The following is a 13,886-nucleotide window of genomic DNA, read 5'->3' on the forward strand; positions in this document are numbered from 1 at the left end:
TTAGGCGGTGGGACCTAATAATATGTGACTCGTTCATGAGGGTGGAACCCTCATGAGTGGATTAATGTCATTATTGCGGGATTGGGTTAGTTATCTCAAGGGTTGGTTGTTACAAAGTGAGTCCAGCCCCTGATGCTTTTCTCTATCTTATGTACTCCCTTCCACCTTCCACCATGGGATGATCCTCGCCAGTTCCCAGTGTCATGCTCTTAGATGTCCCAGCCTCTAGAATTGTGAGTTAAATAGACTTCTCTTTTTTGTAGTTATCCAGTCTGTGGTTTCCTAACAGCAAAAATCTGACTAAGATTCTATCCTACCTCACAAAGAAATAAATGAAACACATAAATAATAATAAATGAAATAATAAATGCATCACAAAGCATTTGTTATTTTAAAGTCAACACTTTCAAAACACTAAAATACATAAATGACTACATAAATGGAAAAAAAAAACAACAAAAGCAGAAGTAGAAGCAACTATCATTCACTGAATATTTAATATTTGTTAGGTACTGTGCTAAATCCTTTGAATACTTCATCATAATTCACCTTTAAAACACGTTATTTTACAGATAAGAAAAATAAGGACTTAAATGTTTAAGGAATTTGTTTATGGACAAACAACTAGTAAGTCAGGATGTAAACCCTGGTTTTTATATTCCCCAAAGCCAATGATTTCTATATACAAATGAATACATTATGTAGACACACAGTGTAGGGGATGGAAAGTGTTAGGAAGCATTCTTCCATATTTGACACTCCAAGTAGATGACATTATTTCAGTCTGGCAATTTCTGAAGACATTTCTGGGTGTCAGAATTGTAGGAGTGCTACCAGCATCTAGTGGGTAGAAGCTAAACATCCTAAAACATCAGGACAGTTCCCAAAGAAGATGAATTATCTGGCCCCAAATGTCAATGTTAAGAAACCCTAGTTTAGCACAAAAAGAAAAGAAATGAGACTTCCATGTCCAAATACAACATAGTAAGTCATGAGTAGGCTAACATTCCTAGTGTGACAACTAGAAAAAAACCATTTAATTGCAAGAATCATAAAGATACCAGAGAGATATGGAAGCAAGGGGGAAAGACAAATTTCTAGAAAGTCTGGAAAAGCTCTTTTGGAGCTGACACGGAACATGAGGAAACTTGCCTTATTGTGCAAATATATTCATGGCTACACATACATGTCAAAACTTTTCAAATGTGGTATTTTAAATATTTAGTTATATTCTATGTCATTCATACCTCAATGAAGTTCAAAGATATAAATAAAATAAAGCTGTTTTTTAAAAAATTACTCAAGAATTTGTTGAACGGTGACAGGTGCTCAAAACACTTGCCAACATCTTATATCTCCAAAAAAACCTACCCAGGAACTAAGAAATTATTGCTCATATTCTCTCAATATTAAAATGAGAAAGAGTAACTCTGATAATCATGTACTCTTTTCTATATCCTCTCAGCTAACTTTTGAGCTGAGTAAGATCTTAGACCTTATTAATGCCTATTTACAATTTTGACAGTTTCCAAACATGAAAGGAGACCACTAAATGTGGTCCTTTACTGAACCTGATATGATTCTATAAATATGTATCTAAACGTAACATTTAAGTTATGCACATATTTAAATATATACTAGAAAATATTACTAGAAAACCTTTTCCTCCTAAAAATAATGATTGGAAAACACTGCTTTTAAAGGTCAAAGTAACAGATGCTGAGATTTCTGTTTTAGCAGAGTAAGTCATGCTGCTGAACACAAACATACAAAAACTTGGGTTTTCAGAAAGGTAAGTTTTGAAGATGAGTATTTACTACAGAACTCCAAGTATGTTTAAATTTTGTAATTTAACTACACTTTAATAACAGCTTTTAGGGAAATACATAAAACAAGATTTAGTTAAACTTTTCATTTTAGATATTCACAACTTGAATAAAGGTTTTAGAAATGCAGTGTCTGTTCTACAGAAAAAGTGATATTGAATAAGATTAACGTAGAAGGATAATTTCAATGTATGTGTGGAGAGGAGGAAAAAACTAGACATAATCTAAATGTTCAAGAAAAGCAATGGTACAAGGAATAATGGTATATACATATAGTGTGACATTATAAGGCTATTAACAACTTCTATAATTACTAAAATTATGGCCCTAGTATTCATGGGTTCACACAATAAAAACTAGTCTCCATTTTCATAGACACAGTCAATTGAAATTAACTCCCTTTCTCTCTTTTTCTGCCTCTCCTCCTCCCTGCCTCTACCCTTTGTTTCTTTTTGGGTTAGTGTTTCTTTTTGGGTTAGATTCTTTCTGTTTTCTACCTATGACTTTGGAACTCTGATTTTAATTCAGACATATCTATGCTGTTTAGGCAGGTTCAATAATTGTTCAACTTAAGGTAATGAGACCTCTTAATATATATCTGTCCTCATATACATAAACAGAAAAATCACCTGAGTCCCATTTAAAAAGATAAATGCTTAAAACTATTAGGAGTCAACTATAAAGACATGAATTATCACGTCAATAAGGACTTCAGCAAAGGTTAAGCATAACAATACTTTTCTCTCTAAAAAATGAAGCTTTCCAAATGCATGCAATATATCAGGAAACCATACATTACCCTCTAATCCTCTCTGTACTGGAGTGCCACTGATACACCACCGATTAATCCCGCTCAAACGCTGGGCCATTTCTGCAGCCTGATGAGAGAGAAAAATGAAATAAAAATAAAATCCAGAAATCCAGAGAAAGAACACAGAAGTCAGTCATACTCATGAAAAACAGCCCATTAAAAGCTACACTTCCGGTGAGATGTACCTGCTTTTATTTAACAGTTATCACACTTAATGTTGAATGTCATATTCAATGGACCATCTTCCAGTACAGTGGTTCTCATTAATGGGAAGCTGCCACGCAGTCCCCTAAAACAGAGGGGTAGTTCAAATATATACAGAATGAAAAAGCCCCCTGAATAACTGATCCATGTCCTACATCACTCTATCCTCCAGATACTAATAGATATGATTCATATATTCAGTTCAGGTTATAGACTGGCCAAAGACAAAAGAAAAAAGACATATGACATTCAAAGGCTGAATTAAAATTCTGTCTCTAAAGTAGTATTTTCTGCTACCATTTGGCCTCTGATTTAAAAGACTGTCAAAGTCAACTACGGTTCAAAGCTATCTGAGGCTACATGATGAGCTCCCAGTTAGCAGAAATGCTTATAGAAGTTCCTAAACACAGTTTACTTTGATATGCATCATATATAAATTGACATCTTACTGAGAAATATATATTTCACATAGAGCCAAGATTCACAGAGTACAAAATTAATTTCAAAGGGTTATGTAGTTCAAAGCACAAGAGAAAAGCACCAGTAGTGTTTAATAACAAACTTGTGACCAATATCAGTACTACAGGTTAACTATGCTTAAACTATTAAACTACTCAAGTTCCCCTAATTCCATTTACCACTTCTTCCCCAGCCCTCAAAAGATTTTGCAGAAACTCTCACTTTTACTGCGGGACATTCAACCATCTGAGCTTCATCAAGGCAGATCCTCCACCACTCCACAGCTACTAGGGGGCTCGGGATAGCCATATAGCGCTTCTGGTTCCGTAGTCGACGCCCATCCTCACTATTGCTATGTGGGATATCGACATAATTTAATTCTGAACGAAGTACATCATAGGTGATAATAACTATATCCTGTTCTGCCAAAAAATGAGGTTGTAAAAAGCCATCTTTCTTCACTCCTTGATATACCTAGGAAATAATACAGGCAGTTACTGCAAAAAGGCTCACTAAAGGCAATGAAATATTCACTCATTTATACCTTTACTAAGTCCTCTCTATTTTCTTAGGAGCATTCATGCTATGAGACAGATCCCATATCTGTTTAGAGAAAGACATGTTCCAGTGTGGAAGACGAATTACATAATTGATGTACAACAAACTGTAATAAATGTAAACATGACAGCATCACAGTGGAAAGACCAATTCTGTAGCGGAGAAGGTGAAATCACAGAGGAGTTAAAACCTGAGGTATATCTTAAAGGTTCTCATAGGTGGCAAAAAAAGAAAAGGGCTATATGTAGGTAAGAGGATGGAATCAATAGCATAGGTGAAAGCACAATGGTATGAAAATGTAGAAAAATAAGAGCTATTATTTATGAAACATCTTTTATATTTCAGATACTGTGCTAAGCATTATCTCCAAACTTCAACAATAACTCTGTTGGTAGTTAACATTCCTATCCCACACATAAGAAAAATAAAGTGACTTGCTCAAAACTGATGGAACTAAGACTCAAAGCTTTGCCTACCCACACGGAACAGAGCTTCTTAACAGCAAAAATTGTTTTACTTATTACTGTATTCTCCATGCCTATGTAGAGTGGATGAAATATAAAAACCTTCAGTAACATTTGCATGGAAAGAAGGAAGAATGAAATTAGTGATGGGTATTAATATTAGGAAACAATAATATTACTATGTGCCCAGTACTTGATGAAATCATATAATCTTCACAAATGACTGGATACTATTTTTAAAACTCAGCACAGTTCCTGGCACATAATTTAAGTGGTCAATAAAGATTTGCTGTATAAGTAAACTCTTATTTTACAGCTGAGGTAACTGAAGCTTTAGAGGATGATTCTGGAGCTAAGAGATGGCAGGTCAGATAAGTAGCTCCTATACCACAGTGCTGCCTTTGGATTGCATTTCTCTCTGAAGACTATAAATGCTTATACCAAGATTTTTTCATTTACATACTCAAGAATTTTTAAAAAGTGTTCACATCTTTATATTCAGAATGCTTAAACTGCTGAAATTCTGATGTTAGAAAAGAATAACACTGTACTGTTCTAGTTCTTAGTCTCGATTTTTTTCTTTAAGCTTTAACATTACTTTAAATCATTCAGTTAGTTTTGAGGATAAACAACAAAGAAACAAAGATTCGGAAACTATCATGAACAAGAAAAACTTCACATCTTCCTCTCCCTCTAGTCCAAGTGGCCTTACCAAGACTCGAAGAGATGATGACCTCACATGCCTGTTGATCTCATCCACCCACTGGTGACAGATGGAACTTGGAGAGATGATCAGAGTTGCTCTTGTTGACACTGGCTCCATTGCAACAAGGCAGTGGGGGCAATAAAAAGGCTTGATCTTCAGATTTTTCTCATCATAATTCACGCACTTTGCATGCTGCCACAGGTGACACTTCAGGCACTGAACACGAGGCTTACGATCTATCTGATCAAGTTCACCACATATGCACTCAAAGCGATAATCAGAGGTGTTAAAGGGACTCATGGTATTAGAAGGTGGCACATCACTAACATCAGCATTTAGAGATTCAGCACAGTCCTCTGTTTCATTTTCTTGGTTGAATTCAGAGATACATGTACTTTTAGATATAGCAACATCAGTTATTCCGGAGTTGCTAGTAGCTGGACAGAGACCTTGTGAATGGGGATTGATAAATGGTTGACTTTTTCCCTTTTTTGTGGATGGAATAGGCTTTTTCCTCAATTTACTACGATTTCTCCTGGCCTTATAATAATAATAGTAAGGATCGTCATCATCATCAGAGGTGTTTGATGGCAAGTATTCAGAATCTGTGTCCTTGTTCCCTGATTTTCTAGATTCTTTCTGAATTTTCCTTGGACTCCCTACTGCCTATGAAAAAAATATTTAATTAATTGATTTCAACATAGTTGCACTTCTGAAATTAAACGCCTGACTTTATGTAAGTACTTCATATAAAAATCTAGCAGCCAGTCTTTGCTACCCTTTTCCCTGAGGAGAATCACTCCTGATAAGTGGTTTCCAATCTGCCCTCTGTAAGGACCCTCACTTTATCGCAAAAGAAAAGGAAGGCTCTACAAGTATAAGATTTGAAGAGACAAAAAGTTAGGAAGATAAAGGAAGCTACTGATATTTTGTTATTAACATACTATGATTTAGTCTGCCTAAATCAATACAAGACTAGTACTTTCAAGTACACAAATACACAAATTGGGGCAACTACAAAAATACCAAGTACTAACATATTGCATCCAAAGAAAGTAAAAGATAATCCACTGATTACTGCAATTAGCAAATTGATTCCTTCTTTCCTTCCCTTTTCTACATGTGTCCTCTCTTATAATTACTTATTAAATGCCAATTCTGTGCCAGTAGTTGTGTTAGATGCTAGGGACACAAATATGAACAATATTTGGCCCCTGGTCTCAAAGGGGTCTACTGGAAAAGTGAGAACAGTAAAAAGTAAAATGATGCTATAGGAATACCTAAGAGGGTTGTACAACATAGTGGGAGTATGATAGGTAGGTAGGTAACAGGGACAGCTTCCTCCAAGTGATATCAGGGCTGAGGTCGAACAGCGGAGTTAAGACACAACATGTATTCAATGGGAAATTTTCTCGTTTTGGTGGTAGCAGGATTACCAAAAGCACAGTTGATTGCTGTCTTCAATGCTACCCAAGGACAATACCAGACTTTCTACTCCAGGAAATAATTTTTTTGTCTTTTTCTTGGTGGCCAAGCTGCTAGTTCCACATTTTGACTTGTTGTCTTTAGTCTTTATTTATGATTGCAAATATTTTAACTATTTTCCTAAAAGCAAACTGAAATTACTGGCCCAACAGAAGCAGTTTTCTAACAAAATGCAGAAATTTTATAAGATAATAATATAAAGAAAATAAGAATTTAGTAGTTCCAGACCTGCCTGGGCAACACAGTGAGAACCCCATCTCTACAAAAAATAAGAAAAATTAACCAGGCATGGTAGCATGAGCCTGTACTCATAATTACTTGGGAGGCTAAGGCAAGATGATAGCTTGGCACAGGAGTTCAAGGCTGCAGTTAGCTATGACCACTGCATTCTAGCCAGGGCAATAGACAGACGCCTTGTCTCTTAAAAAAATACTAAAAATAAATAATACAGAAGATGCTTTAGACTCTATAATACGCTTAGCCAACTAATTTTATAATTCATTCAATAAATATCTGAGTATTTGTTATGTGCCAAGCATTATCCTCTGGGTTTAATGATAGCCAAAATAAAGTTACTCTCATGGAGTTTATATCCACAAAGTAGAAAATATAAGTTACAGATATAAGTACTCTTCCTATTTTGTTTTTTATCTTCAGATTGTAAGAGTTTCAGTGTCAAGGTGGGATCTGTCAATGTACTCGGTAAGGTATCACATACGTGTACTTAATATGCAGCTTAACTTAAGCTCTGTTACCTGCTTTTTTGTTTTATCACATATATCTTCCTCCTTGTAATTCTTTCCTAATGTAAAAGTCCCAGAAAAACCATGGCCTTTGATCTGTTTCACGAGACCTTCAAAAATTAAACATTTCAGCATCCGTTTCAAAAGACTCCTGTTCCGTTGAACATCGTATCTATATATAGAACTGACATACTTATAGATGGAAAGGATGGACACTCCTTTTTTTCCATTCATTTCCTTCACAGCTGTCAGGATCATCACACGTGTAGCTAAATGTAAAAGGATATGCTAATTCAGTCAAAATAATTAAAATGAAAAGAAAGTAAAACTTGGTTAATCTTAATCTGCATGAGGACTGAGTTAAGAAAAAAATAAATCAAAGATTTATTACAACATAGTGTCATTTTGAAAAAATATGTAATAAAAATGTATCTCAGCATATTAAGAAACAAATTAGTGTAATACAAATAATTGAAGGAAGAATTACTCATATTGAATTGTTAATGTTATAAAACAACAATCATTCAGAATTATAAAAGAAAACTCTCACAATTATGTAAGTATACACAATGATTAGTATATGAAACGTTCATTTCCTAAAAGATAAATAAAGCCTGGTTTAAACTGCAAGCTAAAGAGATTTAAATACAACAGATTGAGCAAGAACTACCTGGGCCAAGTCAAACAAAAGAATACATCTTTACTTTTGTTAAGATATTATGACTTGTAATTGAATTCATTTATGAAAAGCATACATAACTGTAAAAACAATTATTTATAACAATTACAAGATATCTCTAAGGATTGCAAGAACTTTAGCAAAGATCACTACAAAAAGGTATTTCCCTTAAGAGATGTCATACTTACGAGGGCATTGAACTTTTTCTTTTGGTTCAAATTCGATATTCTGGATTTCTGTCTCTTTCAGTTTTCCTCCAAAATAATGTGACGGAATAAAGTAATTCACCACTTTTCCCTGATACAAACAACAGTCAGTAGTTACACAGTGTTTTGCTCTCAGTATTCTGAATTGTTTATTGAAATTAACTTTCCTTCTTTATGGAAATGCAAAACAGTTGTAAAAAACTTGCAAGAGAAAGGGCCAAATAGCTGTAGATACATACATTGTTTTATTTCTGAGTTTACAGCTAGCTATCACTTAAAAAATATGTGCATATTATCTTAAATTACCTAAATGATATGTGTGGAACCTCCAAAATTAAGTTTTTTTTTTTTTGAGACGGCGTCTAGCTCTGTCACCCAGGCTGGAGTACAGTGGCGCGATCTCGGCTCACTGCCAGCTCCGCCTCCCAGATTCACGCCATTCTCCTGCCTCAGCCTCCTGAGTAGCTGGGACTACCGGCACCCGCCACCACGCCTGGCTAATTTTTTGTATTTTTAGTAGAGACGGGGTTTCACCATGTTAGCCAGGATGGTCTCAATCTCCTGACCTCGTGATCCGCCTGCCTCAGCCTCCCAAAGTGCTGGGAATTACAGGCGTGAGCCACCATGCCCGGCCTGAAATTAACTTTTAAAGGTATATTTAAATATAAAATTAACCCATTGAATTTATAATAATATGAAAATAACCTGGAATTAAAGGAGTAATGAGTAGGACATCTCAGAGAGAAGTTACTGAGCTAAATCAACATATTCCAAGTCACACTTCTACAAAGAAAACATAATTTTTTCTATTTCCTATTCAAATCTGAAAGGCTAATTCTGCAAACTTGACCCTACTGAAAGATAACATAATGCTAAAGCTGTGAGACTGGTGGATCCTGGATGTAATTAATTATAATTACACCTTTAACTACTGACTTCATTTCAGCAAGATTTAATGTAAACGCTGATTTTGGATTTCATTACTAGAAAATATGAGCTATATACTATATTTGCCTTAGTGGATTTTGTTTCTGTAACTCCAAAATTTATATTTTTATACACAATTATGTATTTTGGGACAAGGACTTGAAATTTGTTTCATTTAGCAATCTATTTACTAAGCTACCTGTTCTTTAACAAAGTTCTAATTATTTGGTTCTAAGATTTATATATCTGAGATTTGTACAATATTTTTAAATAGCTCTTAAAAATATTTAGTAGTAATATGGAGACTTTATTAGTGACAAAACATTTGAGGAGTCAACAGTACTTTTTAAAGGAGTTTCTCTGCCAACTAGAAGGAAGTTTAGTAAGTGACTGCTAATTCTCTTCCAGGTTGGCCAACATTACTTAAAAAATAAACCTTCTGGGTCACAAACACCCCATTCTCTCTGCCCACTTGAAGTTAACTAACCACTAATATAAATCATTACCCACAGAGTGAACAGAAAGTGTTGACTTAAGTGCCAAGCAAATGTTCAACATATGATGCTTTTCGAGAACATATGTCCCTTGCTTTTGCAAGCCCTACTGTACCCCTCCTACCTCAGGAAGAGTGAGAGTATCTTGTTTGACATCTTGTCGAGTATGTGTCAGAATCAGAGCCAAAACCTCCACTGTCTTTCCAAGACCCATCTCATCTGCTAAAATTCCACCAAGCAACTGCAGCCCACAATTTGGGTACTCACGAATGATGCTAAGGAAAAAAAAAAAAACAAGATAAATCACATCACAAGAATGTGAATACAAATTATACTTTTTCTAAAGAGAACTGGAAGCAATGCATAAAGTCTAAGTTTACTGAAACTGTATTTTAGGGTAAAATAATTCAAACCTTAGATTACGAACATAAGAAATGTGATAACCAAAAAAACTGCCTGAGCTGACAAGTAACTCCGCAGAAATGAGTGGCAGTCAAAAGGGAACATGTCTGCCTTCTTTCTATGACCTTTATGAATCTATGAATAAAAAGAAAAATACAAAGGGCAATAACTACTGATTCATTCATGATGTTTAATGATTACTAAGAAAAAAAAAAAAAAAAAAACTGGCCCCATAATAAACAAGATAACATTTTTACTTAGAATAATAATCTCTTTAAATCTTGATAACTAAGCACCTTATGTCTATTATTCCAAATTCATTCACTGAAAAATGACAAGTGCTATTAATTCTAAATCTATCCTATCCATAGAGATGTCTAATAAGACTTCACCTTTGACTCCTTCATGAGGTAAAGCCAAAGTTACAGATATGCTAACAATCTCAGACAGTTTTTCATTATATTTATTTTTTAAATCAAGCATATAAGTAAAATTTTGCCTTACCAGCCTGTATATGGATTATAGTAGAGTTTCAGACCCTCAGATGTAACAATCTCTCGCCATAAGAAGTGCAGGGCACTTTCTAAAGAAAAATATAATCATAATAACAAATTTTTGTTTTGCCTTCAGTCAGATAATCACATTAAAATACGAATAGGTTAACTGTGAGGATACTCTGACATAGTGATACCCATATTCTTGTGAAATCTCATTTTGGAAAAGCCACATACTTAACATGTGAGTAAAAAGCTAAAGGTCCCTCAGTTTCCTTTCTTCTGGTATTACTCTTTAGCTCTCTTTGTTTTGGGCACAAATCCACATCAGCAAATAATGGGACAGATAAGCAAACTGTAGCTGATTACAGAGAATTAACAGAAAACTGATACATATAACCAGTCCCTACCTGATAAATAAGTCTTTTTAAATAAATCTTGCAATAAATTATATGAAGTCTTTGAATAACTCAATAGACATATGCCAGCTGGCTAACACATTTACCCGAATCAGACCTGACCTCTTCTATGGGTCTGAGAGTGAGAAGAAAGGCTTACTTAACTGGGAAAAAAAAATCTAAAACCATAACTCAGAAGTGCTGAGTTTGTTTCTACCAGAATCTTCTACTATCCTTCCCCTTAATATTTTAACTTATTGGCGGGGCGGAGCAAGATGGCCGAATAGGAGCAGCTCCAGTCTCCAACTCCCAGCGCCAGCGACACAGAAGACCGGTGATTTCTGCATTTTCAACTGAGGTACTGGGTTCATCTCACTGGGGAGTGCCGGACGATCGGAGCTGGTCAGCTGCTGCAGCCCGACCAGCGAGAGCTGAAGCAGGGCGAGGCATTGCCTCACCTGGGAAGCGAAAGGGGGAAGGGAGTCCCTTTTCCTAGCCAGGGGAACTGAGACACACAACACCTGGAAAATTGGGTAACTCCCACCCCAATACTGCGCTTTAGGAAACAGGCACACCAGGAGATCATATCCCACACCTGGCCGGGAGGGTCCCACACCCACGGAGCCTCCCTCGTTGCTAGCGCAGCAGTCTGTGATCTACCTGCAAGGCAGCAGCCAGGCTGGGGGAGGGGCGCCCGCCATTGCTGAGGCTTAAGTAGGTAAACAAAGCTGCTGGGAAGCTCGAACTGGGTGGAGCTCACAGCAGCTCAAGGAAACCTGCCTGTCTCTGTAGACTCCACCTCTGGGGACAGGGCACAGTAAACTAAGACACACAGACACCTCTGCACAGACGCAAACGACTCTGTCTGACAGCTTTGAAGAGAGCAGTGGATCTCCCAACACGGAGGTTGAGATCTGAGAAAGGACAGACACCCTGCTCAAGCGGGTCCCTGACCCCTGAGTAGCCTAACTGGGAGACATCCCCCACTAGGGGCAGTCTGACACCCCACACCTCACAGGGAGGAGTACACCCCTGAGAGGAAGCTTCCAAAGCAAGAATCAGACAGGTACACTCGCTGTTCAGAAATATTCTATCTTCTGCAGCCTCTGCTACTGATACCCAGGCAAACAGGGTCTGGAGTGGACCTCAAGCAATCTCCAACAGACCTACAGCTGAGGGTCCTGACTGTTAGAAGGAAAACTATCAAACAGGAAGGACACCTACAGCAAAACCCCATCAGTACATCACCATCATCAAAGACCAGAGGCAGATAAAACCACAAAGATGGGGAAAAAGCAGGGCAGAAAAGCTGGAAATTCAAAAAATAAGAGCGCATCTCCCCCGGCAAAGGAGCGCAGCTCATCGCCAGCAACGGATCAAAGCTGGACGGAGAATGACTTTGACGAGATGAGAGAAGAAGGCTTCAGTCCATCAAATTTCTCAGAGCTAAAGGAGGAATTACGTACCCAGCGCAAAGAAACTAAAAATCTTGAAAAAAAAGTGGAAGAATTGATGGCTAGAGTAATTAATGCAGAGAAGGTCCTAAACGAAATGAAAGAGATGAAAACCATGACACGAGAAATACGTGACAAATGCACAAGCTTCAGTAACCGACTCGATCAACTGGAAGAAAGAGTATCAGCGATTGAGGATCAAATGAATGAAATGAAGCGAGAAGAGAAACCAAAAGAAAAAAGAAGAAAAAGAAACGAACAAAGCCTGCAAGAAGTATGGGATTATGTAAAAAGACCAAATCTACGTCTGATTGGGGTGCCTGAAAGTGAGGGGGAAAATGGAACCAAGTTGGAAAACACTCTTCAGGATATCATCCAGGAGAACTTCCCCAACCTAGTAGGGCAGGCCAACATTCAAATCCAGGAAATACAGAGAACGCCACAAAGATACTCCTCGAGAAGAGCAACTCCAAGACACATAATTGCCAGATTCACCAAAGTTGAAATGAAGGAAAAAATCTTAAGGGCAGCCAGAGAGAAAGGTCGGGTTACCCACAAAGGGAAGCCCATCAGACTAACAGCAGATCTCTCAGCAGAAACTCTCCAAGCCAGAAGAGAGTGGGGGCCAATATTCAACATTCTTAAAGAAAAGAATTTTAAACCCAGAATTTCATATCCAGCCAAACTAAGTTTCATAAGTGAAGGAGAAATAAAATCCTTTACAGATAAGCAAATGCTTAGAGATTTTGTCACCACTAGGCCTGCCTTACAAGAGATCCTGAAGGAAGCACTAAACATGGAAAGGAACAACCGGTACCAGCCATTGCAAAAACATGCCAAAATGTAAAGACCATTGAGGCTAGGAAGAAACTGCATCAACTAATGAGCAAAATAACCAGTTAATATCATAATGGCAGGATCAAGTTCACACATAACAATATTAACCTTAAATGTAAATGGACTAAATGCTCCAATTAAAAGACACAGACTGGCAAACTGGATAAAGAGTCAAGACCCATCAGTCTGCTGTATTCAGGAGACCCATCTCACACGCAGAGACATACATAGGCTCAAAATAAAGGGATGGAGGAAGATTTACCAAGCAAATGGAGAACAAAAAAAAGCAGGGGTTGCAATACTAGTCTCTGATAAAACAGACTTTAAACCATCAAAGATCAAAAGAGACAAAGAAGGCCATTACATAATGGTAAAGGGATCAATTCAACAGGAAGAGCTAACTATCCTAAATATATATGCACCCAATACAGGAGCACCCAGATTCATAAAGCAAGTCCTTAGAGACTTACAAAGAGACTTAGACTCCCATACAGTAATAATGGGAGACTTCAACACTCCTCTGTCAACATTAGACAGATCAACGAGACAGAAAGTTAACAAGGATATCCAGGAATTGAACTCATCTCTGCAGCAAGCAGACCTAATAGACATCTATAGAACTCTCCACCCCAAATCAACAGAATATACATTCTTCTCAGCACCACATCATACTTACTCCAAAATTGACCACGTAATTGGAAGTAAAGCACTCCTCAGCAAATGTACAAGAACAGAAATT

The 13,886-nt window shown here is 36.9% G+C and overlaps 1 protein-coding gene across 10 annotated transcripts in view; it reads right to left on the reverse strand.

Annotated features, from left to right (window-relative positions):
• The window catches only part of SHPRH (SNF2 histone linker PHD RING helicase), a 90,919-nt gene that overhangs the window by 58,182 nt on the left and 18,851 nt on the right, over window positions 1-13,886 (reverse strand). For all 10 annotated transcript variants that reach the window (XR_012433513.1, XR_012433515.1, XM_074037199.1 and 7 more), the window contains 7 exons: window positions 10,469-10,547; window positions 9,687-9,837; window positions 8,124-8,232; window positions 7,269-7,525; window positions 5,035-5,694; window positions 3,523-3,774; window positions 2,626-2,704 (listed from right to left, as the gene is read on the reverse strand). Coding sequence is in view for 8 of the 10 variants with exons in the window: in XM_074037199.1 (XP_073893300.1) it covers window positions 2,626-2,704; window positions 3,523-3,774; window positions 5,035-5,694; window positions 7,269-7,525; window positions 8,124-8,232; window positions 9,687-9,837; window positions 10,469-10,547 (1,587 nt within the window). In the remaining 2 variants the exon portion in view is untranslated. The remainder of the gene's footprint in view (window positions 1-2,625; window positions 2,705-3,522; window positions 3,775-5,034; window positions 5,695-7,268; window positions 7,526-8,123; window positions 8,233-9,686; window positions 9,838-10,468; window positions 10,548-13,886) is intronic.

The sequence above is a fragment of the Macaca fascicularis genome, chromosome 4 (genome assembly GCF_037993035.2).
Source record: "Macaca fascicularis isolate 582-1 chromosome 4, T2T-MFA8v1.1".
NCBI lineage: Eukaryota > Metazoa > Chordata > Mammalia > Primates > Cercopithecidae > Macaca > Macaca fascicularis.